This window comes from Fusarium flagelliforme, assembly GCF_020744385.1.
Source record: "Fusarium flagelliforme strain FIESC 12 MPI-CAGE-AA-0113 chromosome Unknown B0J16scaffold_5, whole genome shotgun sequence".
In the NCBI taxonomy this organism is placed as follows: Eukaryota; Fungi; Ascomycota; class Sordariomycetes; order Hypocreales; family Nectriaceae; genus Fusarium; species Fusarium flagelliforme.
Window position 1 is genome coordinate 745835 of NW_025763507.1, and position 24909 is coordinate 770743.

The window sequence follows — 24909 nt, forward strand, 5'->3', positions numbered from 1 at the left end:
TCTCGGCGCTGTCTTTTGAACTCCGGACCGGTCCTGCACCGGGAGCTGCAACCTTATCCGTAGCCGTGACGGAGAGTGGACGGGATCTGTCATTTAAACAACATTAGACAGCCAATGGCGGTTCAGGTTAATGATATCCCTGGCATCGTGAATCGTTTTGAACGGGGTAAAGTCCGGGGAAGAAAATGGATCCGAACAGTCTCCAGAGTCTAGACTGTCTTGCTTCCCCGGATATGAACATCCAACGCTCCTCAACAGGCTCAACAGGCTTTCGATATGTCTCGTTCGCCGAGCCAACAACTCGTATCTCCGCTGTTTGTATCAAATCGGCCCTGTATCTGCAGTATCGGCCGATTGTCATGGCGCGAGTATCTGCTTTCTCCAGTAGGCTCCTCCGTATGGCGTCTCATCCACGTTCTTGGCTTCATCTAATGCCCTCATTTACCGTTAATCGTGCGGGGTATGGGGTATTCGCACATGTTTGGTATTACGAATGGAGTAAGATATCTACAAGAAAAGCAACGAACTTCGGGATAATTAGGGATAACCCATGAGACTTGTGTTGCGAGGAGACATGATGGCTTTTCGGGATAGGCGATGCCGATTACTAACTTTGAGGGGAGATGAGGACTTGACATCGAGTGGTACAGATACAGTGTCAGTGGTTGTCTCGTCGATGAGAATGTCATATTCGCAAGTGCCACATCCAGTTCGTGAGGGGGTCCTTCACAGAACCGCTTGGACATTGGCTTTTACCATGATACTCTACGCAATTACCCAGAATGATGGTTCTGTGGATGAACTAACTTCGTCTACCGCTCCACGATGTTGAGAATGCTCTCCCATTGCGCTGGCCCCTGAAAGGTTCTCTTCGGCGAGAACACCGAGAACATTGGCAGCAAGACGATGATACAGAATACTTGCCCTGTAGGCCGTGTTCAAGCCCTTTGGCCTCCACTTCTTCCTGACTCCGTAGCACGATGATATCGATGCTACACTGCACGGACGGAGTGGGAAGCTAACAGCAACATCACTCAATTCCATATTATCTTCATATCACAAGGTAAGGTGAGAGCAATGCAACAAAATCAGGTTATCTACCTGCACTGCAATACGTAAAACTACTGCCACACACACACACACATGCTGCAACTGACTAGAGCAACTGCCAAATAGAGTAACACTCCCAACTCTATATGACTGACCAGCTTCTCGCCAAGCAATAGCAGAAACAAGTCCATTATCCGAGGAGATTGATGAACGGCTCCGGCCACTTCCCCCACACAAGCGGCTGGTCACCCAACCGTCCACTGACCGGCGCAAGTAGCTTGATCTTACGCCTCTCCTCATCCACGTCCGAAACATACAAGAATCCCATCACACTCGCAGCTCGGACAACATCAGGCGCATCCTTGGGCGCAGCGTGCATGACAGCAAGCGTCCAGTGCTGCATCGGCGTAGACGGATCTTCCTTGGCAATACTCTGAGGATTTTCTGGGTGGAAGTCAGTAAGTTTGCTTTACAGAAAGCAGAGGGGGTGTTACCTTCGGGGGTATGGTAGAGTACAACGTTATCAAAGTCGACTTGTTGGATCAGGGGGCTGAGGGTTCTCTTGGTGTCGCCGAAGAAGTATTCTTTGATAGCGGCTTCTCTAACGTGCTGGAGGAATACTTCGTCGCGGATGACTACACCGTCGGACTTATCGATGGGGACGACGCTGATGGGCTCTCCAAGGCTTGTTCGCTCGGTGCTGAATTTTCTAGATAGCTCGGCGGTGATGCCTGGGGAGCCAATAACGATGATGACATTGACTGTTCCTGTTAGCTTTACACTGTCACAACCGTTGAATTTGATATTGTACCTGAAAATTCGTCGACGATGTGTGCTACGAGCTCATATCCATCTTTGCTCTGCTCAGGAAGACCCATGCCATCAATGATAACACCCGAGCTCTTAACGTCTGGGTCTTCGCTCAAGCGCGCACTCACACTTCCAGCAAGTTTACTCGTAAGCTCGCGATAGAAATCAGGGTCTTCATCGGGTGAAGCCTTTCCGTAGTAAAACACCAGAGGTAGCTTCACGGGCACACTGCTCGGTCCACTGGTATGCGTACTTCCCCAGCCATCGACGGCTTCAGGATCCATGATAGTCGCGAGAACACTGGCGCTTAATGTACCAGGCAAACTGAGCAGGCCTTCTTTCGGATTCGTGTTGACCACTACAGGTTGATAGCCCATTCTCGTCGCATAACTCGCCAACGTCCGCGCGACCGTCGTCTTTCCCACATCTGCAGGTCCAACGATAAGCACCCTCGGTCCTTCCTTGCCCTCTCGCTCCGCCTTCTGTCGCATATCATTGAGCTGTCCATGGAGATTCATGTGCGCATTGGCAGGGTTATCAGTCGGATTCGCATATTCGGCCACAGACTCGACGTCGCAGTGCCCGTCAACCTCGAACTCGCAGCCGTGCCAGGTGAGGATCTTCGACTTGACGCCCGCGAAGGTGTAGGCGTTCTTAGGACCTAGTTCGACGCCATCTTTTTCAGCTGTGCCTGAGAGGAGCTTGACGATTACGGGGGAGGCGAGGGAGGTTTGGAAGCGCCATTCGCATGCGGGTCGGAGACTGACGACGCGGGTGGTTGAAGTGGTGGTGGGCTTTGTAGAATGTCAGTGAGTTCGGTTTGACGATGGATTGTTTGGTTAGATGGTTACCTGTGAGGGAATCTGGCCCAAGCCTGGAATTGACATGGTCGCTACATCGACTTTTTGTATGAAAGAGAAGGTCGTCGCGATAGTAGGTGAGAGGTACGGTACGTGGGGCCGGTGGAAGCTTTCCAGAAGCTCGGAGCAGGGGTCAAGGTTACAAGCTCTGACATAAATACCAGAGCAGTTTCCAATCACAAAATGAGGTGTAATTTTGTCAGCATTAAATGACGACCATCTAAGCTACCCTAAGCCCTTTTAACTCCTCTATTTGACAAGTACTTGTTCCTTTTTCCTGATCACTTTTCTTCTTCTTCTTTCTTGGCTACATCATCGTCTCTCCCATCCTGAGGATCATTCACCGATGGAGCAGGTCTATCATTCTCTTTCGGCTCCTTATAGTGCCGCATCATCTCTTGAGGGAGATAGACATAGAATGACGGGACGATATTCTCAATACCCTTGACGAATCGCAACCCCGCGTCCAACTCACAAATGTTTGCCTCAATCTTCATTCCTGGCACCATGTTCGCCAGAAGAGCATCATCAAAGAAAAGCGTCATGGTCGCTTCCTCAATCGGCCATGTAGTGGGGGGTCTCTCCCAATCATCCTCGATGACACCCTGCTTGAAGATGGCCTTGCCAACAGGGGCATGGTAAGCTGCCTTGTCGCCGATAACCAGAGACTTGACCCGCTTGACGATGTCATCGCTGGGACGGAACTTCTCAACAAGCTCCAGTGTACAGTCGAACTCCCGAGTGATGGTAGGTCGCTTAGTAGTCAACTTTTCGAACAAGTCAGGTTCATCCATGAGGGCAAAAGCCGTGAAGAAGACAGAAGTAGGATCGAAATCCTCAGGTCGCTTGAAGTCCAAGAACGACCACGACTCCTCGGTGATGGTTTCGGGACAGAAAAGCTCAGCGGCAGCAAGATTGAAGTGACCAGGGAGTGCAGCGCAGAGCTGTCGAATCATGGGCCATTCCTCAGCAGCAGTCTTGCAAACTTCCATCGCAGCCTTGACATCGTCCTCGTACTCGGGACAAACGTTGTGCTGAAGGACGTATCGGAGAAAGTTCTCGACAGTGCTAATACCCTCCATCATTCCCACATACTCGAAGGAAGTAAGCTGAACAAGAGTGACTGAAAAGAAACCAGCAGCGACGCCAGGAAAGTCGACGGACCAAGCCTCCTTGTCTCCGTTGTAGTATCTCTGTCCAGCAGCGGAACTGGCCCAGATGATGTCTTTGGCGGTCGCTTCCCGACGTTCAGCGGGGGTGAGTTCCTTGAGTTCCTTCTGGCTAAGACCACCGAAGGTGTTGGGCTGGCAGTCGACGCCTCCAAGGAAAAGGTATTCTTCGAAGTAACGGGTTCGAGTGCCCTGGAGACGGCGTCTAGAGCGGAAACGCTGGATGCATGCTTGCATGCGCCTGAAGATGTCAGTAGTGAATCTTTATCCGGATGCTGTTCGTCTCACTCTGCAAATGGAACATCGCTGGAGAAATTAGCTTTTGTCTCATCGCCTCTAGGAATATCGCAACTTACAGAGCATAGATGTCATCCTTTTCCTCCTTGGCCTCATTAGGGGTCATGGGCGGATCGGCATAGAACTCTAGGTCTGCGTCAGCACACATCCATTGTACAAATAGCAGTCGAGCGCATGCCTTCGAAACCGGTTCCTCGATTCTTGGGGAGCGCTCCAGGACCACGGTGGGAGAGTGGTTTGTTTCCACTCCTCGATTTGCCTTGCTTCGCGACACCTTGAAGCGAGGCAGGTAGCGTAGGCGGCGGAAGATATGGTTCTTCCTTTTCGCCCTTCATGTTCTCCTTGTCTTCGGAGTGAGGGGTGGATTCGTTAGTTGTATTATCCATCTTGACAAACACGTGGTGTAGCGATGATCGATGGTGTTGAAGGAGAGAAATCGTGATGAAATTTGCTGGAGTAGAAAGAGCAAGACTCCGTGATTCACTGGCACGACGAGTTGTCGAGGTGGAAGATCAGCGATTTATCAAGAGAGATAAATATGCCTAGTGAGCGTAGAAAATTAACAAAATTCGCTTTCTTATTTTGCGACGAAATTTTGCTTCAATTTTAGAACGGCAACTGGCAGCTGCTGGCAGCCACTGTTTGTTTCGAGCACGGCCAGACATCAACGGCAAGCTACTCCTAAGCTGCATGTTCGCGACAATCTTGGGATATTCCTCCAGTGATTGTATTCGAAAGCAATTCATTGTCCATCTGGTCGAGGTCCATTACAATGCAATCCAGCTCAAGATAAAACACAGATGGCAGTGCGCCCTCACTGTATCTACTCATCACATACTACCTACGTTCAGCTATTGATACAACACCTAGAACACCTTCTACTGTCAAGCATTATATGTAGGGCTTGAAAATGGTGTAGGAAATATATTGGCTCGCTCGCAGTCCTGCGCATTGCCTACCTAGGTCCAACGACCCCCAAAAACCGCACTCGTCGGACACAAACAAGTCTGCACGTAAGACCATTGCACAGATAACGATATGGCTCTAAGACTAGATATTCTATCTACGAGGAGATACGAAATAAGTGGATGATTTCTTGCACATACTCAGCCTGCTAGCTGGGCTCTAAGCAAGGCGGATTCTCGTGATAGCCTCTTCTCGTTAGTGCAAGCACCAATAAACCACGCCAGCGAATACGGGCCGGCCCATCCCGACCAAGAAGGGTGCAAAGATTATTAGCTGAATTTCCATTTCTGTAAGAGAAGGATTTTCACGAAACGGCACAGCAATCTCGATCTGATTCGTGTGTGGTAGGAGGTCATTTGATGGAGGTAGAGGTCACGAGGAGATTTGGCGTCGCTCGCCTAAGCTGAGTGGTAAATCGATACGGAGGGTGTGATAAAGTGAGTGAGACTTTGGGCTTTGAGGTTGTACAAGTTTGTGAACATATTCATGTTGATTGCTTATGCTGTGATTCGGATATCTGCACTTCGGATTTGATAGCATCCAAGCCATGATAGCAAAGTGCTGATGCACGTTTGGCTAAAGGCATGTTTTCTTTTCATGTGTTTGCTTTCTGTGTCTCAGACTTGTGATTCTTGGTGCATCAATTACATGCGTCGTGAGCGAAATGACGAATCTCTTGTCATTCTCCATCAGACTCCCTAGGTGGGTAACAGAAGAAATGTTCTCCAAGACTTAGGCTACAGAAATAAAGTAGCCTAAATTCTGGCCTAGATCGTCATAAGGTGACCAGATTATTTCGTCTCTCATGCTTTCGGCGATCAATTCTTCTGACACCCTGCGGACTCCCTTCTGGTCTTACGTTGACTCATCAAAATCGCATAGTAAGAACATGATGGTCAGAATGTGAAACGCCAGCGAATAGACAAAATAACACATGAACAAATTCGTGATCAGAATGTTCTATGTTCCTTGCATATCGTCCTCGCTGCTGGGTCTGATGATTACTGTCTTTGCGACGTGTAGCCAGTCGAGAAGGATAGTATCCGGGTGAGACAGACTAGGCGTACACTTGACCCATGGTCCGTCTTGGAAATGACCGAAGATCCAAAAGAATGCCCAGCCTAACTCTCACTTGTTAGCCAGGGAGGACCCTGGATAGACCACTCTGACAGGCCACAGGCCATATGCTGGCTGTGGCTCAGCGAGGCAGAGTACCGCCCGTCAGGGTTCAATCTCACTGCTGTTTGGCCAGTGACTTACAGATATTGCCGCCCAGCGCTTGGGGTCTTGGTTTGTTCAGGGGCTTTGCATCGCGCTTCGGGCCTCGTCTCGCCATCGCTTGAAGTAAGGTATTCACGGCGGAGAGCCTGGGCTGTGCGATAGGACTTTCTATTCACTGAAGTTTCCGAAGAGTTGCCTAGCCACGATCGGCCTCTTTTTTATTAAGTGCTTAGTAGATTTTTGTTGGTTGATAACTGTTGGTCGAGTAGTTGTATAAACACCAGGCATATACCCAGTGAATAACAACCCTATAATCCCTTGGAAACTGTATTATATTAAAACCGTTGAAACGAGATTGTCTGTTGGTTTTGCACCGCCATCCTTCATCTAACGTTACCGTCGGCTTGTCCTGTTGCTGTTGCATCCGCCACAATACTCACTGCACTGCACTCAGTAGTCTCAGTGCACCTTGAGCCTGGGATATCAAATTTGGATACTACAAAATTGCCACCCGGATCCTCCTCCCGTTAATCAATTCAACTCACTCCCAAATTATCTGTGGACGAAACGGAATCGACCCCTCTGAACAAAGCCCAAACTTGTGCCTTGACGTGTCGCACCTTGATCAAAACAGTCAAGACTGGTGTCCTCCTGCGCTGATCATTTATCTCTTGGTGCTCCTTGAATCGTTCGCTTCTTTACACCCCTGAATTCTTGGAATAACTACATCATCTGCCTTGATCAAGGAAGCTCGTCTTTTGTTCTTTTCTTCTTCCTTATCTCTATTATAAGAACAACCAACGTCAGCGGCAAATATTTTTGTTGGTCTTGGTCTCATATTTTTTTCTTGGTTGAAAACTCACTTCGCGCTCTCTCCACTCAAAACTAAGCATTCCCAGCGCTTCGCCTTGTGCTGAGCTAACTGAGCCACTGCCCCTCGAATCCATCGCTCTCCAGCTTCATCAAGAATTCCATTTCCTTTCAACAACTGCGCATCTCTCCACACTCCTCTTCACCGCCCTGTTCCCCGTTACACTTCTTATATCCTCTTTCGTCTGTCGCTTCTGGAAGTTGATATTCATCTTATCCCCCGCATTGATCCATCCTTTCTTGCCGTTCAAATCTTACCGTTACACCGACGACCGGCGCGCGCAAACCCACCGCCACACTTTCTTTCTTACACAGTCACAGTCCCATTAACGATGATGGGATCCAAACAAATGCCTGATCGCAAAGAGCTTCGCAATTACAACTACGCTGTCGCCGGCCAGTAAGTGCCTTAATCCTTTTCGCCTTGCATTCGCGCTTCCTATTGAGCACCTTTTGTTCTCCCTGAATTGCGCTACCGTTCTTTCTTGGCATCTGTCACAATGCCTCGTTCCCCCGCGTGCTCTGCACAAAGCTAATTCTGTCAATTACAGTGCCGGCACGCTCTGTACCCCTGACGGCGAGTTATTCATTAAGCCATGTACCCAATCCGAGATCGAATTCTACGAATCTGCCAATGAAAGATATCCCGAGTTCGCCGATATCATGCCCTTGTTCATGGGCTCCCTCATGCTTACCGATCCCACGGAATCTACAATAGACGAAGCCGTTGCTGGAGTCATTTCACATGCCGGGGACTTGAAGACTTCAAAAGAAGAGATTGTCGCATCAGTTACTGAACAAGTTGCCCATGCTACCGAAACATTCCAAAAGGAGCAACAAAAAGAGCAACAAAAGGGTGGTGCAGCCTGGGTTCCCGCCAAGGACAACAAGATCAAGACAGACAAGGCGGTAGTGCTGGACAATGCCTCCTTTGGCTTCAAGTGCCCCAATATCCTTGACGTAAAGCTGGGCATTAGACTGTGGGCCGATGATGCTCCTGAACAAAAGAAGCAGCGCTTCAACAAGATCTCAGCTGAGACAACACACGGCAGTTTGGGATTCAGAATAGCAGGTATGCGAGTTTACCGTGGGTCCGAGGATTCTTCAGAATTGGATGAGGAGAACTACAAGATCTACGACAAGGATTACGGCCGAACAACGGTGAAGGAAGAGAACATTATCAATGAATTCCGAAAGTTCATCTTCAACAAGAGCGCGGGTATAGACGAGGATCTTGGCAAGGCTGTGTGCACCGCCTTTGTCCGGGACCTTGAAAGAGTCGAGGAGGTCCTTTCGAAACACGAAAGCAGGATGTATTCTTCCTCGCTACTCTTCTGCTTCGAGGGTGACGGCCAAGCTCTCCGAAGTGCCATTGAGGAGAACAACGCACTTATCGACGCAGAGGCTGGTATCGGTCAAGCAGCTCGCACGACCAAGAGGGTTGATAGCGGCATCGCTCTGGACGACGAAGACGAGCTCGACGAAGATTCCGACCTCGAGGCCTCCCTCCCCCAAATCTACTCTCTCAAGCTCATCGACTTTGCCCATGCCCAATGGACACCCGGCCAGGGTCCCGACGAGAACACTCTTACCGGCGTACGGAGTCTTTTGCGCATCTTCCGGGAGATGTCATAGCGTGACGACAAAAGCAAGGCATTGGCACCTTTGATGATCATGACCAAAAGCGACGGTTCCCATCAGATGAAATGGACAAATCTGAGGATGGAATTTTTAAGAAAGCATTTGCTTAGAAGGGAAACGGCAGGATACTCGATACCCCTTTGTGCTTAAGGATCGAAAGGGAAACAATGTAGAAAATGGCTGCTCAGCAGCTCGGCGCATGGTGTCCTGTGGCAATTGATGACTTTATTTGATGCTCTAATAGCACGATGTTTCTTGGGCCTTGAGGTCTTGTAGGCTCTTGCAGCCATGGTTGGCGTTTAGTTCGGGCTTGATTTATAGTCCGAGGTATGTAAAATAGATGGCTACGGCTTATGGAGTTATACACACAAACAGTTTTTGTCTGTTCATACCACATCTCAATCGTATTTGTGACAACGCGCATATATGCAGGCAATAAACCACATTCTAAGGCAGAATGCGTCACTACTAACTTCGAATTATAATCATATTGAGTGTCTTCACATCAAATGGATTCACGATTACTGATTCTATCAATGAAAACGGTTCCGTAGTAATAAATCTAACTAACCCTGTAGCCCGAGAGGTTTGAGAACCAACTCGCCGTTCATCATAGGAAAAGACGCAAAATCCCACGACACACCCATGTGCAGAACTCCAGTTGTATATTAAATAGGCAACGTCGAAGAAGGATATCATAAACATCGTATGTGAGCACAGCTATTCGCCAATACCCATCATTCCATTCCGCACACCAACCCACAATGCAAAACTCAGCCAATCCTTCCGGGTTCAGAGTCCACCACCAGCAAAAAATACATCGTGAAAGGATGCAAAAATGAAATTATCTGATGAGACTGGGACTCGAACCCAGGAGGATTGCTCCACCAGGAAATTGGTGTTAAGGTTAACCTTAACCTGGCGCCATAACCAACTCGGCCATCTCACCCAAGGTCCTTAGACCCGCTTGTTGAGAACCACTGCGCAAAATTGTATCAAGTCGTCTTGATGGCTATGGAGACGGGTTTGAAACCGCCTACAACTCTTATTTCCGTGATTTTTCGTCAGATCATTCGATCAGGCATCTAGTCCTTGGACTGAATCTTGTGGTCTCCTGCAACAACATCGGCGTACGAAGGAGGAACACCCTGGTCATTAGAGCTGCCCTCGCCGTTATTCGTGACGCCCTGCTGTTGGGGCGCAGGGCGAGAAGAGCTGGAACCTTGCTGGGTGGTGCCGTAGTTCACGTTGCCGGCGTTGCCATGGTGAGGCTTTGGCTGAGGCTTAGGCTGCTGGTTCTGGTTGCCGTGCTGATGAGGGCCTGGCGGGCACTGGACGTAGACGTATGTGACGCGGTTGCCCTCACGGTCTTGGGGCAGAGACTCGTACTCGTAGGGTGGCTCGGGGTACTTGGCGATGAGATACCATGCGTGGATGAGGCCAGGGATGTAGCCAAGACAGCAGAGGAGGATGTTAATGAGGGAGTCTGCGCTGCAGAGACCGCACTTGACCCATACTGAATTGAGGTGTTAGTGATGCGCGAGTTGGTCAAAGTGATGGAGACTTACCAGGCAGTGGGGGGAAAAGAATGGCGAGGAAAGCGAGGAAGAAGTCTGCGGAACACATTGTTGCGCGATAGTGAGCGATCAGGTTTGTCAAGTGAGGGAATCACAAATTGGTTCAAGAGTTGAATTGAAGGGTCTTTGTGTGTTGATTTGAGGAAGTTTGGAAGAGAGAGTGTAGAGTTGAAGAGGGCGTGTGACCAGGCTGACAATGACGCTGCTGGGAGATCTTCTGCGACAGAAGTTAGGTCACCTGGAGGTGGCGTTCCTGGGGGAGGGGCTTGCGTAAGAGGTGCTGCGGCAAGGATAATTTGGATCCTTGATTGGTCACACGGAGAAATGTCAGTCTATAACCCCGCCGACAGCCACAGTCGGGTCATCACTGAAGCAATGAATTCAACGGTTGTGACTTGTGAGGCAGCCCGAGACTCTCAACAATACTGAGTCGATAGAGATAAAGAATTGTAAGCTATCGCCAGGCTTCCATATTGTTAATCTTAAGCGTGATTCAGGGATAGTTTAGCGACAGTGAATAGCTCGCTTCTTATCTCGGCTGGTATCGTATCTTTTACACTACGTCACTGCACTTACATGATGATCTTAAACAGATATGCGCCAGGCAGAAGCGAAGGAACTTCTTACACGCATGATGCAAAACACATCTGCAACACTGTCGCTCATCAAAACTGTGGGTTTATATTATCTTACTTAACACTGGCGAGGGCATTCAAAACAGCAGGTAACAGAAAAATTGCCCTTTGTTGTCGAAGTTTGTGGACAGGCTGAGTCCATGGACTTTGGGTTATTTGCTGAGTTCGTCCTTGGAAAAGTTCGAGTCCCTGTTTCTCCAATTTCGTAAAATTGCACCCATCTACTGTTAGAATCTTTTTGTCTTTACCAATAAGAACCTGTTCATATCCTCTCGGCGCGATGAAATGAATTTACATTCAGCATTCTAATTGGTCAATTTGCCTTTATTGAAGTTATCCCTACGACAGAGAGTTCGACCATGGTGCACGTGATGATAAGATAGCATGTGGGTCACTTAGCTATCTGCATGGAAATGTCGTGGAAAGGATTCCTTTTGCGCCATCAACACAATTCGCGATGGACGATTTGCTGAATCTCGAGCTTCTTTCCCTTGTTTCGAAGGTGACATCAGAAGTGCAAAACCATTTGGGTGTTGGCGAAAAGACTGTAGCTGAATTCTTGATTGCCCAACGTACAGCATGCAATAGTTTCGACGAATTCCGCGACAACCTCGAGGCGTCTACACCCGGATTGCCTCCCAGTCTTGTTGAAAGTATAGATCGACTGGTACTTGCTTTACACCCCAAGTTCAAAGGCAAGGGAAAGGAGCAACAGAAAGAGCACCATTCCAGAACTCTTCAAGAGAAAGAGAAGGTCTTTAGCGGTCTTTCGCTGCCCGACAAGGAACCTGCTCGCGACGATGGAGCCGATGCTATTGACGACACCCTTGCGCTTCTGGAGGGCCTAGAACCAAAGGCGAAGAAGGAAAAGCCGACGAGAAAACGAAGCCGAAGCCCTGAAAACGATCACAAAGAGTCGAGGAGAAGGAGAAGAGACCGATCCCGTTCACGAGAGAGACGAAAGCGAGATAAATATCGATCGAGGTCACGATCGCAAGACCGAGGCGACGAAGATTGGCGCGATGGGCATCGCGATTCGCGCAAAGATCGACGAGGTCGCAGGCGACACGATGATGACGACCGATTCCGCAACGCCCCAGCACCTGAGATTGACGACTCGCCGCAACTTCACAAGATCTACCAAGGTCATGTCACTGGTCTGAAAGATTTCGGTGCCTTTGTCAATTTGCACAATGTGAAGGGAAGAGTTGATGGTTTGGTCCATGTGTCCAGAATGTCTGCTGGACAGCGCGTCAATCACCCTTCCGATATATTGTCGCAAGGACAGGAGGTTTGGGTGAAGGTCACAAATCTTGACAAGGATCAGAACGGCCGTGACCGTGTGGGATTGTCGATGAAGGACGTTGATCAGGAGACCGGACAGGACTTTGAGCCACAAGCTCGGATGACAACAGGTGCCAACATGGAAGCCCTGGGAGGAGGTCCAAGAGATGGATTTGCGGAACCCAGTGGAGCGCCTCGAGATAACCTGGGACCCCCACGACGACAAAAGAAGCGAATGACCTCTCCTGAAAGATGGGAGATCCGACAGCTGATCGCATCCGGTGTGGCTAAGGCATCTGACTACCCTGATCTGGAGGAGGACTACAACGCGACTCTTCGCGGTGATGGCGAACTGGAGCTGGAGGAGGATGTCGATATCGAAGTTCGAGAGGAAGAACCACCTTTCCTGGCTGGTCAGACCAAGCAATCTCTTGAGTTGTCTCCCATTCGCGTTGTCAAGGCACCTGATGGCTCTATGAACCGAGCAGCAATGTCAGGCACCAATTTGGCAAAAGAGCGAAAAGAACTTAAACAACAAGAAGCGGACGCCGCTGCCAAAGACGAACCCAAAGAGAATCTCTCCCAGCAATGGCAAGATCCCATGGCCGATCCCGACAAGAGGAAGTTTGCTAGCGATTTGCGAAACGCCAGAAAGAACCAGCCCTCCGAAGATGTCCCAGAATGGAAGAAAGCTGTTATTCCCAAGGGTCAATCTCTGGGCAAGCGTACGAACTTGAGCATCAAGGAGCAACGAGAGTCTTTGCCCGTATTCGCCTTCCGCACCCAGTTGATCAAGGCCGTTCACGAGAACCAGATCCTGATTGTTGTTGGAGAGACAGGATCCGGAAAGACTACACAGTTGACACAATACCTTGCTGAAGCTGGCTTCGCCAATGACGGTATGATTGGTTGTACGCAACCCCGCCGTGTTGCTGCCATGTCCGTCGCCAAGCGTGTAGCTGAGGAAGTTGGCTGCAAGCTTGGTGAAGAGGTCGGATACACCATTCGATTTGAGGACTGCACCAGCCCCCAAACTAAGATCAAGTATATGACAGACGGTATGCTTCAGAGAGAGATTCTGGTTGATCCCGACATGTCGCGATACTCCTGCATCATGCTTGACGAGGCTCACGAACGTACCATCGCTACTGATGTGCTGTTTGCTCTACTCAAGAAAACCTTGAAGCGTCGCCCTGATATGAAGGTCATTGTCACATCAGCGACACTCGACGCTGACAAATTCTCTGCATACTTCAACGAGTGTCCTATTTTCACCATTCCCGGTCGAACCTTTCCCGTCGAAGTCCTCTACTCCAGAGAACCCGAATCCGATTACCTGGACACTGCACTTGTCACAGTCATGCAGATCCATCTTACCGAACCCAAGGGCGATATTCTTCTCTTCTTAACAGGACAAGAAGAAATCGATACAGCTTGCGAAGTGTTGTACGAGAGAATGAAAGCCTTGGGGCCTAATGTGCCAGACTTGATCATTCTGCCCGTCTACGCGTCTCTTCCAACCGAAATGCAAAGTCGAATTTTCGATCCTGCTCCTCCTGGCAGTCGAAAGGTTGTCATCGCCACCAATATTGCAGAGACGTCCATTACCATTGACGAGATTTACTACGTCGTCGACCCCGGTTTCGTGAAGCAGAACGCCTACGACCCCAAGCTGGGTATGGACTCACTGGTTGTTACACCCATTTCTCAGGCTCAGGCAAACCAGCGAGCTGGTCGTGCAGGCCGAACAGGTCCCGGAAAGTGTTTCCGTCTGTACACCGAAGCAGCATACCAATCTGAAATGCTTCCGACCACTATCCCCGAAATTCAACGACAGAACTTGTCTACCACGATTCTTATGCTCAAGGCCATGGGTATCAACGACCTTCTCCACTTCGACTTTATGGACCCGCCTCCAATTAATACTATGCTTACAGCGCTGGAGGAGCTGTACGCCCTCAGTGCACTCGACGACGAAGGTCTGCTCACACGATTGGGACGAAAGATGGCCGACTTCCCTATGGAGCCTTCGCTCGCCAAGGTTCTTATCGCTGCCGTCGATCTCGGATGTGCCGAAGAAGTGCTCAGCATCGTCTCTATGTTGAACATCCCAACCGTCTTCTACCGCCCCAAGGAGAAGCAATCCCAAGCTGATCAAAAGAAGGCCAAGTTCCACGATCCCCATGGCGACCACCTCACATTCCTCAACGTATATAATTCTTGGAAGACGAGCGGTTACTCAGCACCGTGGTGCTTTGAGAACTTCATTCAAGCGCGATCAATGCGTCGAGCCAAGGATGTCCGCGACCAAATCGTCAAGATCATGGACCGATACAAGCATCCCATCAAATCTTGCGGCCGCCAAACAGAAATGGTCCGTCGAGCTCTCTGCGCAGGTTTCTTCCGCAACGCCGCCCGCAAGGACCCCCAGGAAGGCTACAAGACCCTTATTGAGGGTACTCCCGTCTACCTGCACCCTAGCTCCGCGCTTTTCGGCAAGCAAGCCGAGTGGGTCATTTACCACGAACTTGTACTCACCAGTAAGGAGTACATGCACTGCACGACGAGTATTGAGCCCAAGTGGCTTGTTGAAGCTGCGCCGACGTTCTTCAAGGTTGCGCCTACGGACCGGTTGAGTAAGAGGAAGAAGGCGGAGAGGATCCAGCCGCTTTATAATAAATTTGCTACGGAGGATGATTGGCGACTTAGTGCGCAGAGGAAGGGTGGTAGAGGAGGAGGTGGTGGCGGTACTTGGGGTTAGTTGGGATATAGCATCATATATTGCATCGTTCGAGTTACAAGGAGTCATTATAGGGTTACGATTATCTTTATGGAAGTTAATAAACATTTTAGATATTAGCATCAATTCGTTCAGATCTGCAGAAGTATGAAGTCCCCGTGTTTTATAATTGATCTCACCCACCCCGGCACCAGTAGACGTGCAACATGATAAGTCGAAGAACCATAACATACCTTATATTACAGTAACAGAATAGATGTACGCTCATTCCTCCTCTTCAATAAGCCTAAAGACGAGGTACGCACCCTTGTTCAAAGGTCAGGTTGGGAGAAGATAAGATGAACAAACGTTATAGGAATCAGCAATATAGGCACAGCTGCAACGTAACACAACGCCCAAATGAGAGCCAGGAATGGATGTGAGAGTTACAATGATAGACTCATTAAAAGAAAAGAGTCAAAAGGGGAGATAGTTCCTATATTGCGACTCAGGCCTTGAGTTACGATGTTGCCGCCCGAAGCGAGGTAGCTCCTTTGAATTTACGACACATATCGAGTGTGAATTATAGAAAGCTGTTGAGGTTCCCACGACAATTTCACTCGTATAAGCACGATAAATGTTGCGTTTCATGAGAGAGACGCTGACATTGTCATCTGTGTGACGAGTGATGTATCTGATAGATAGCACCAACATATTCGCTCATAACGAGTTAAGAATTCAGAAACACGTATTGAATCTGTTCACTTTTCCTGCTAGTGAAACCACCTTGAGAGGTAGTTATTCTATGGGATATGGCTATCTAATCACCCTTGTGGTCAACTTTTGGTGCTGCTATCGCGGTGTCTGTTATTCAGTACTCACCTGACTCTCCTATCCATAAAGGTCCTTTTAGCCCAAAGATATAAAAATACATATCCCATCTCCCATTTCTAATGTCTTTTGCATGTATTTCTTCATCACGTCACTAATATCATGCAAGTGTCCATATCTGGGCCTGAGAACCCGGATAGACAAATGCGAACCTTGATGGTCAACCCTGATGTCTTTCCCACACCCAACAACACCAAAAAAGAGGTAATCCAAGGATATCGAGTATCAAATTGTACATTAGATTGCTGCAATGCATCATCAAAGCGTTCCATTGCCGCTTCTGGCGAAAGGGACCTTGTGGTTTCTGGATAGGGTTGAGTCGGTGTGAGATCTTGTATAAGAATGAGGCCGTCCAGTTGTTAAATTGAAGTTAGAGGTTCAAGCAAGCACCTGCTTTGCTTATAATGAGGGTGTAGCCTTCCAAAGTTGCAAGAGTTGCGGGAAGGTTGCTCCTTCTTTCTTTGCAATACTTACCTCCTTTGAAATTGCTCCTTACCTTGCTATAAGCCTGTGGCTCAATTTGGACCACATGAGGAAGGCTCAACTCGAACTTGGCCTTCCCTTGAGAAATAATAACTTGCCAGCTCGATTTCCTTTCATCATCAAAAACATTCGGCGAACCTAGGGTCCTACATCTTCTCGACTCACCCTCCTTTTGTTCCAGTTTCCCTCTCGATTCCCCTCCGGACCCGACTTCAGCTTCCCCGATTGCAAACGGCAGTATTTCCCTCATCGGCAACACTCGCATGGTCCAAAATATTGATGGCCCCATTCCCACGGACGCCTTACGCCTGAGCCTGACGACGGCGCGAAGATTACTCCTCGAAGTCTTTCCCCCCACGAGAGAGCATCCCGGTTCGATAGTCCGTGATGTAAGCTATCAGGCCGAGTTCCCGAGGCTGTTTCATCCCACGCTTTGATCCCAGTCTCGAATAACTTTTGGAGAAAGCATTACGGATCGATTCGACACTGGCTGGGGAGACATCTCGGGTTACCCATTTGGAACTGATGTCTGCTGGGATGTTGGAGTCTTGCCGAGAGTGAGGATTGACTGACTGGTGTGTGATGATGTAGCGAGTAGATGTCGATGAAGTGATGCTGTTGTGACAGAAGTCTGTGAGTAGCAGGGCAGAAGAGAAGACACTGTCTTCAGATGATCCGAGTATGATCATTTCTGCCAAAGATACATGGTGTTGAAGCTGTGCAATGCTTAGCACGCACTTGTTGCCCAGCATGATCGTGTGACGCTCACGCGTAGAGGTAAGTGTTCTTGCTCTCCTTGCTATCTCGCTTTATCACGGCCCATCCTTGGTTCTCCGGTAACTGTCCCTATGATGTATTTTACCATCATCTCGGAAGCTTTGAAGAGTTGCCGCGTTAGACGTGGGTCAATTACTTTCCCGGTCAACACTTTCTCTTCAGGCTCCCACGCCTGCGCCCATCCCCTCCGATAGCCCGATGTTTTCTCATGACTAAAGGTCTATCGTACACGGGCGTATTAGTTCTACGCTTGTGAGCTGACTTGCAAGCCTTGGAGATAGTTCGTCTCGGTGTTTCCAAGCATACACTTCCTTTGCCTGCTATCATCTACACATTGAGTGTAAGAGCCAATGACCTCAGTCCTACTCCTACCCAACGCCCCTACCCAATCCTGCTAAAGATGCATGCGTGGGATGCATGCATGAATGGTTCGGAGGCCATTGTCTCTCAACGGCCCACGTTCTGGCCTTTTGTGGTTCCCCATTCACGTTCATGTTTCGATTATCCCTCATGTTTCCAGTCCAGCCGTCTCACTTGAGGGTGCTTATGCCTCTGCAATGCATATGCCTATCACATTTGGGACTGGACTGCTTGATAGGCTTGTTTATCACACTGGTTCGTCACGTTCACACATCATGGTGTGGGCTAGTCTATCTTGATATGGCAGTGCATCTGCCGCATGATTATCACGGTTAAAGGTTATTATTTCGGCGGCAAACGTTCTTGGTTGTCGTTGATGGACTTTCCCATGTTGAAAGCATCAAAGTGTCTGCTATTGGTTGCCTCACATATCGTCTTGCTGTTTTCGTTTCAGACCCCACTTCATAGCAGATCCAAGTTGAGTCGAATATCTCTCACATGTTCATACTGCATCCATTCCCATCTCACTCTCTTACACCAACTCACTCCGTGTATCCACACCGAGAGATCGGGTTCCCTTTATTCGTCCACGTACAAGACGAGACTTCTTTAACATGCAGTACTTGGAACTACCCCGTTTTTTACACGCAGGGTCTTGAAGAGTGGTACTTATCGCTCGGTATTGGATCCTTCTCCTCATCATACTCACCGGTGTGGGTGAGAAGATGGAACCCATTTTTATCGGTTCCCGGCTTGAGCCGTCGCCGTTCCCCATCCCCGTCCCGGTCTAATTGAACCCCCACCTTTGCGCTTTACTCTAACGTTAGTCTTTGACTTCCATGGAAGCATGACTTGCTTCAGACGCCGCCTTGTTCCTGGCAGCTAGCTCATACTATTGGACCTGTCCAGGCTAGTACACCGAAACATCATCGGCATATGTCTTTAGGACTACAATGCAGTACATCGAATGGCAGTACGTGGCGAATGCCATCTCCCTCCAACTGGACCCATCCACAAGGTCAGCGGCAGGCCTCAGCAGCATGCCAATCATGCCGGTTATGGAAAACAGCTTCCAGTCGCACACTCGAGGCTTGATGTCGAAGAACCCTAGTCCATGAACCATTCGATTTCGTAGGGATCACTGCCGCAGTACTACAATACTGTCAACCGAAGGACAACTTAACAATGTCGTCGTATAGGACTCTTGAGCAGTGGCTGCATTTCGGTACGGCGCGAGACGATACTCACGGAGCTTGAGCTTGGGTTATAGCTCTGCTATGGTGGAGAGCTTGTTCTGCACCGCAGGCTCGGCGCAACCACTATGCATGATCTCGGCCAATTGCAGTGACATATATCCCACATCGCACATGGGCATGCGGGGTGGAACTGCCCTGGTAGGTCACTTTGGAAGGAGGACCCTTGACCGGAGTGTCGCATTGCTCCCCCAAGTTGGGCAACATGTTGATATACACGGAGTGGAGTTACACTCACCTTTGTTCACGCCCATACCCACGTCCAGCCATGCGATAATCAGGCAACTGATACTTGATGAAGGACTTCGAGTGTCGATGACTGGGGTTAGCAGAGACCTCACTCAAGTATAAGAAGGAGGCTTGATCCCGCCTCAACTTCACTTTTGTTCTTCATCCAACAAGCTCTTCAATCTTCAACACACACTCAACACACTTTTATAACCTTTTCGAAGTTTTTCTTCACCAACAACCTTCAAAATGTCTCCCTGGTGAGCACCTCCTAGTCGAGCATTGCATTCCCAAGTCCCCGACGACCCGAAGACTGCAATGCTCAAGCATCGATAAACAACTAGCTAACAACTACAGCTCTTGCTGCAACCACGACAACTCTGCCTGCTCCACTTGCTCTTGCTGCAAGGTAAGTCCTCTTGATCGAAACTTAGCATAAAGCAGCCTCTAACAAGATAACAGCACTAAATTCCTTCACCTCCATCCAACCCGACAACACTCGGCTCAACAATCACAAGCTCGTGGCCCTTTGACGACAATGTTTCCTTAGGATACGGTATGAGGAACATGTTTTGAAGCGAGCTCAAAACGAGAAAGTCGGAAAGACAATACAATGGATAGAATGGAATAGAAGCGGCATAAACATGCGGGCGACCAGCTGTGACGGCCAAGTTTTTCCATGGTAGCGCAGTGGTAGATAACGAATTGAAGCTTGCATGCCTTGAATATGCGGTGTTTCCTTTGATCACATGTGACATCTTGACTCGCGATTAACTCGAAGTGTTTAATTGTATGCATGCTAACATAGAACTTTCATGCAAAGCGACAACTGACTATATCGCAGCGTTAGAGAGGCTTAATAGAGTTTCCTAGCTCTCGAGCTAGATAACATCACACGCCAAGATCTGTAGCAAATGATCTTTGGGACTATGGTCTACAGTATCTTGCATAACCGCTGCAGCCGTGATGCATGATGCTAAAGATTAAACAAGTTCAGTTGAAACCTGACCCCTCACTTTGGGCCGTTGATGAACATGCAGTCAATTGTTGGATATCAGATACCCAGGTTTGGCGCTTGTGTGTCTTCTCCACAAGTAGGCGCGTCGGGCCGGGCCAAGATATGATGGATTCTGGATGAAGAGAAAGACTTCTAGGTGATATAACGGAGGAGAGGGTATTCGTACATGATGTTTAAAATTGATTATCGCGATAATAATAGCAAAAAGCAATGTTTCCCCGCTTGAGATGCGCACGCACTTGATCTTCAGCAAGGGGTTTGCTCGTTTCTGCAAGCAATACTCACATCATGGGCCGCTGTTGATCTTGATCTTCAATTCCCAAAAATGACAAGATAACGCGAATATTTTCTTTACATACCGATACGGTGTTGAGGCATTGCTTGATTGGCCTAGCAGCGGCGTCATTAACTCGGTAGGGAGTCCAAAATAAAGTAGCGCCAATGCTGCCCCTAAAGTGACTGAATTATTTCGTCTCTTGTACTCTCTCGATAGTGTCAGAAATGAGAAAGATATGCTGAGTAAGAAAATGGATCCGTGCAAATGTCGCGAATAGCCTACCCGTTGAGTGCAGATCTGATCAGACGATATAGTGGGTTATGTATGCTCAGCCCAATCCTTCGTGTGAGATTTATTATACTGCGCCATTGCGAGGATTGGTGCACATGAGGATTGAAGTGAGATGTTTCACAGTAACTCTGTACGTCATAATGCAAAATCATGAATCCCTCATGAATCTTTAACTAAAAAATCAGGCTCTGCCTATTTGCCAAGTACATCCCGCAGACTGCGCCACTGTCAGCCTTGCCAGAAATTATTTCCATCCCAAGAGAGATAAATCTTTGAACTATTGGTCCCTTGTCTCAGTTGGCGGGCGGGAAAACCCTTGTCGTCGTCATCTCGATTATACATGATAATTTCGAGATTGACAAACATTGAAAGTGCAACTACATCTCCTTTTACCTATTTAAACATTCCTCTTCTTCTTCTCTTTGACACGTCTTGGCCCCCAAAATTGGTCTTGTTCAGTCTCCGCCTCACGAGCCAACCTGCGCCGCGTTTTGTCTTGTTGGTAGCGCTGAGCTGTTCCTTCTCGAAAGAAGTAACCGCCTTTCCAATACTTGGCAGGTCTTTTTATAGACTGACCCAAGATCCACAGACTGCCTGTGACTGACTATACCTACATCGCCTTGTTCTATTCTATATCTTCTTCTTTTCTTTCTCTCCCTTTAATTCATTTTCCCCTATATTTTCGAGATTCAACGACGCCACTAATTATAGAATCCCTGTCCCGCTGTTGCTATTTTTTGAAAATCGGTGGAACTGCGAATCAGTTCAATTTGCTGGCGCGCCAAGAGTGGAGAACCGGATTCCAGGAGCCGAAACGGGGGTTGTTAGACACCGGTTTGCCCCCGAGAATCACGGAGGTCTTCAATCATAGGAGACTCAAAGGAGAAGGAGACTCAAAATGCCGGAGACTTTAGACCCCGGAACTCCAACTATCACGCCGCCCGTGTCGCCGGGCGGTGGCGTCGAGAGACGCAGATCCAGAAACCCTCTCAAGAACATGATGCAGCATCTCACTGTGGATCCCCCTCCGGAGGACGATGTTCGTGAGCCAAGGAGAGCTTCACTCATTCGACGTATCAGTTGGGGGAGGAAGAGTCGCAGTCCTTCAGCTCATTCTGATAGGTCTGGTGGTCAGCCTCAAGACCCAAATCTGTGCACTGCTTGTGCTGGTTGGGCTGCTGATATTGACTCTACCTTTGATACCATGGATGACTTCTTTACAAGAGGTCTGAATCCGACATCGGCAGATACTCTTGAGAACAAGGAGAGCACTTTGGGACGGTTGAAGGATCTAGAGGAGAATCGCTTCATGACGAAATGTCCGCTCTGCAAGCTATTCCTCTCAGTACATATCCCCAGCGAGGGAGAAGGAGATTTATATCTCTCCGGTTTCTCAGCCCGAGATACGAATTATCTCATCGATTACCACACCATGTTTGATCAAGGTCACTCGTCCAAGAATAAGATCAAGGGCGTCAGTCCATCCTTCCTAGGCGTTGTCCCCAAAAAGAGCGGTGATGGCGCTTTGAGCTGGGATGTGAGCGCCGATTGGTTCCGTGGCTCAGGTATGCTTTACAGAACATTTCCTGAAGCTGCGCCGACAAATGAACTTCTCAGCGCAAGGTCAGAAGGAAGACATTCACGCGCGAACTCTATAAGTGGTGATAACAGCGGATGGCAGAAGAAGGGTATTTGGGGTCGTGAGCTGGAGACGATGATTGATATGGGTATTGGACAGGACTGGCTACGGTTTTGCGAATTTTATCACCAGGGACGATGTGGCCGACGACCAATTGGACGTGAAATGCCGGGATTCAAACTTGTCGACTGCGCAAAGAATCCTCCGCAGGTTGTTACTGCGTCTATCTCCGAGCGATATGCCGCGTTGAGTTATGTCTGGGGGGGAAACACAAAGACAGATACATGGCCCAAGGTTGTGTGGGATGCTGTTATCGCGTCCAAGGATCTTGGGATAAGGTATCTCTGGGTTGATCGTCTTTGCATGGAGCAGCTGCAACCAGTTGAACGGGCGACGCAGATTGCCAGAATGGACGAAATCTTCGAAGGTGCGATCCTGGCGATTATCGCAGCTTGTGGTGAAGATGCGGATTATGGTCTACCAGGTGTAGGCTCAAGAGCACGACAACAGCAACCAAAGTACGAATTCGTCAACTCCAACATCACACTCGTATCAAGTCTTCCAGATCCGAGAATAGCCATCAAAGACTCAAAGTGGTACCAGCGAGGCTGGACATACCAAGAAGGTCTCCTCGCACGGCGTCGCCTCATCTTTACAGATCAGCAGATGTACTGGGAATGCGAAGGCATGTGCTGTCCAGAGTCGCTCATTCTACCGCTCGAATTCTACCATGATATGGAGGAGCAGCGCATGTGCGACTTTATGCGACCTGGTCTGTTCAACGGCGTGTCGTTTGTGGACGGGAGCTGGGAGCGCTGGAAGAGGCTTCCTGGTAAGGCGGAAGAGCCAAGTACATTGAGTATCTTCCGAGAGGCGGATCAACATATCGTGAACTACACAAAACGAGATCTCACGTATGACCAAGATTCGCTGAATGCGTTTCTGGGAATGTTGAGGCGTCTTGAGACGACTGTTGGCCGTGGGAAAATGTTTAATATTCTGGGTGTTCCGCTCTGGGCACCGCAGGGGGACCAAGGCCCTGCAGTAACAGGACTTCCACGCACACGCGACATCTTTGCTCTGTCTACATGTTTCTGGCATCATAAAGAGGGCGTGATAGCGACAAGGCGTCCGCACATGCCTAGCTGGACATGGGCAGGCTGGAAAGGTCCCGTCGATTTATACTCGTCTATCACGGTAGTCGATCCAGACAGCAAAGCCATCCAGCGCAAGTATAACCACCATCACTACGTCAGCGCCACCCACGTCTCCCGCAACGACCCCAATTCCATCCGCTGGACATACTCTCCCAATCTCGTCCTCGTTAACCGCGACGGAAGCGTAGCATACGACTTTGGCGCGTCGTCAGCAGTGACAGGCATGCCGCCTGCACCACCAAACCTCCACCTCCGCCCCTATGGCATCCACGTTCCCAACCCATTCGTGCTAGATCGTGTGAAAGCACGATCTCACCCTGATGGATGGATTTTTAACCGCGTGAGCGTGGACGTAAGGATGAGTCGCGGTGCTGTTTCGATGAGGGAGTATATCGAACGGCATGCACGGGGCGAACAGATGAGTGTGCTGTGGTTTGTGGAAGAAGCCCTTGTTATGCTTCTTGTTGTGGAGAGGGTTGAACGGGAGGGCAGGATTGTGTGGGAGAGGGTGGGTAGGATGAGGATGGGATTTCCCGAGGAGGCGAGAGAGGTTGTTAAAAGATGTGGACGGTTGGAAAATTTGGTCGCGGAGTTGCCTCTTCGACGGCTGGGAGAGGATATTGTTATTGAGTAGATTTAGATAGGAGGTGTAATATTAGGTCTTGACATCTAGGGAATGAAGCCTAGATTCGTTCTGTTTCGCCTTGCACCCGTTTTCCAAGTAATTCCAAAACGCCTTGCTTGTCCTGTTGTCTTTCCATACTCGTACGATGTGTCGTGCCCTCCAACATCAACCATTAATCTCTTGGGATTGGAAATGCCTGCTACAACGCAAACTCCCACTCTTCTTGCCTGCTACTGGGCAACCGTACTCCATGCGTGACATCAGGAGGAATGTACCTAACATCCCCAACCTGGACGATCTCATCATCAAAAGCGCTCACGTGTGGAATGGGGGTCGCGATGCGTGGGGCAGCGTCGCTAACGAAGAGTTAGTATAGCTCAGAGTTGTAAGCATTGTTATAGTTACAAGATTTATCCAGAGCTATAAACATTGCTTGTACAGTGGGGGTTTTGGATTGCACGTACTGGGATCGCATGAATTGTTCTTGGCTTTGTTCCTGGCTCTGTTCCTGGCTCTGTTCCTGGCTCGGAGGAGGTGCTGGGGGTGAGTAGGGAGAGGTGTTTCGTTTTTCGGAGATGGGACTCTCCTTGGAAGACTTGCACATGCAGTTGCCCATTGTGGTTGTTGTTTTGTGGTTTGTGGTATCGAGATGTGGTTTGGTGGTGGAGGAAAGGAGAGAGGAGAATCGGGTCAAGAGGACAGCTATTCTAATTATGACATATTGGGTTTTTATTTATTTAGACTCTGGATTGGATGAATCTGTGAGAGTTCTGAAGTTTTGTGGTGTATATTGAGTTTGTAGATTGGCCGG

General features: G+C 49.0%; 7 protein-coding genes and 1 non-coding gene across 8 annotated transcripts; 4 read left to right on the top strand and 4 right to left on the bottom strand.

The window, feature by feature from the left end:
• Positions 1 to 1075: 1075 nt before the first annotated feature.
• B0J16DRAFT_306373 (Pre-mRNA cleavage complex II protein Clp1-domain-containing protein) lies at positions 1076 to 2808 on the bottom strand. The gene is made up of 4 exons (XM_046124793.1): positions 2712 to 2808; positions 1862 to 2654; positions 1545 to 1811; positions 1076 to 1494 (listed from the first exon to the last, which is right to left on the bottom strand). Exons 1-4 carry the CDS (start codon positions 2745 to 2747, stop codon positions 1241 to 1243), a joined length of 1350 nt encoding a protein of 449 aa, XP_045980961.1. The 5' UTR covers positions 2748 to 2808; the 3' UTR covers positions 1076 to 1240.
• A 175-nt stretch (positions 2809 to 2983) lies between these two features.
• B0J16DRAFT_363374 (Argonaute complex, subunit Arb1) lies at positions 2984 to 4572 on the bottom strand (the record flags this gene model as incomplete). The annotated part of the gene is made up of 3 exons (XM_046129872.1): positions 2984 to 4130; positions 4246 to 4312; positions 4365 to 4572. The coding sequence occupies 3 exons, from the start codon at positions 4570 to 4572 to the stop codon at positions 3002 to 3004; spliced, it is 1404 nt and encodes a 467-aa protein (XP_045980962.1). The 3' UTR covers positions 2984 to 3001.
• A 3003-nt stretch (positions 4573 to 7575) lies between these two features.
• On the top strand, positions 7576 to 8878 carry B0J16DRAFT_385604 (inositol polyphosphate kinase-domain-containing protein; the record flags this gene model as incomplete). Its single annotated transcript, XM_046131508.1, has 2 exons — positions 7576 to 7643; positions 7795 to 8878. 2 exons carry the CDS (start codon positions 7576 to 7578, stop codon positions 8876 to 8878), a joined length of 1152 nt encoding a protein of 383 aa, XP_045980963.1.
• An 855-nt stretch (positions 8879 to 9733) lies between these two features.
• Positions 9734 to 9833, bottom strand: B0J16DRAFT_t230. Its single transcript has one exon. It is a non-coding gene; the product is annotated as a tRNA-Leu (tRNA).
• Positions 9834 to 9969: 136 nt separating this feature from the next.
• B0J16DRAFT_385605 (uncharacterized protein) lies at positions 9970 to 10510 on the bottom strand (the record flags this gene model as incomplete). Its single annotated transcript, XM_046131509.1, has 2 exons — positions 9970 to 10400; positions 10453 to 10510. 2 exons carry the CDS (start codon positions 10508 to 10510, stop codon positions 9970 to 9972), a joined length of 489 nt encoding a protein of 162 aa, XP_045980964.1.
• A 3671-nt stretch (positions 10511 to 14181) lies between these two features.
• Positions 14182 to 15507, top strand: B0J16DRAFT_356461 (ATP-dependent RNA helicase DHX8; the record flags this gene model as incomplete). The annotated part of the gene is made up of 2 exons (XM_046129475.1): positions 14182 to 15088; positions 15491 to 15507. The coding sequence occupies 2 exons, from the start codon at positions 14182 to 14184 to the stop codon at positions 15505 to 15507; spliced, it is 924 nt and encodes a 307-aa protein (XP_045980965.1).
• Positions 15508 to 18795: 3288 nt separating this feature from the next.
• B0J16DRAFT_385607 (uncharacterized protein) lies at positions 18796 to 19641 on the top strand (the record flags this gene model as incomplete). The annotated part of the gene is made up of 3 exons (XM_046131510.1): positions 18796 to 18835; positions 19449 to 19500; positions 19554 to 19641. The coding sequence occupies 3 exons, from the start codon at positions 18796 to 18798 to the stop codon at positions 19639 to 19641; spliced, it is 180 nt and encodes a 59-aa protein (XP_045980966.1).
• Positions 19642 to 21186: 1545 nt separating this feature from the next.
• B0J16DRAFT_343856 (heterokaryon incompatibility protein-domain-containing protein) lies at positions 21187 to 24177 on the top strand. Its single transcript, XM_046128111.1, has 2 exons — positions 21187 to 21209; positions 21267 to 24177. The coding sequence occupies exon 2, from the start codon at positions 21576 to 21578 to the stop codon at positions 24105 to 24107; it is 2532 nt and encodes an 843-aa protein (XP_045980967.1). The 5' UTR covers positions 21187 to 21209; positions 21267 to 21575; the 3' UTR covers positions 24108 to 24177.
• The last annotated feature ends 732 nt before the right edge of the window (positions 24178 to 24909 follow it).

What these genes read in the sequence shown, in the direction of transcription:
- B0J16DRAFT_306373 (XM_046124793.1), bottom strand. Translation starts at nt 2,747, where the DNA reads ATGTCAATTCCAGGCTTGGGCCAGATTCCCTCACAG. An exon ending in TGGGCCAGATTCCCTCACAG is followed by an intron (nt 2,655 to 2,711) that starts GTAACCATCTAA and finishes CATTCTACAAAG; the next exon opens with CCCACCACCACTTCAACCAC. An exon ending in ACTCTACCATACCCCCGAAG is followed by an intron (nt 1,495 to 1,544) that starts GTAACACCCCCT and finishes ACTTCCACCCAG; the next exon opens with AAAATCCTCAGAGTATTGCC.
- B0J16DRAFT_343856 (XM_046128111.1), top strand. Translation starts at nt 21,576, where the DNA reads ATGCCGGAGACTTTAGACCCCGGAACTCCAACTATCACGCCGCCCGTG.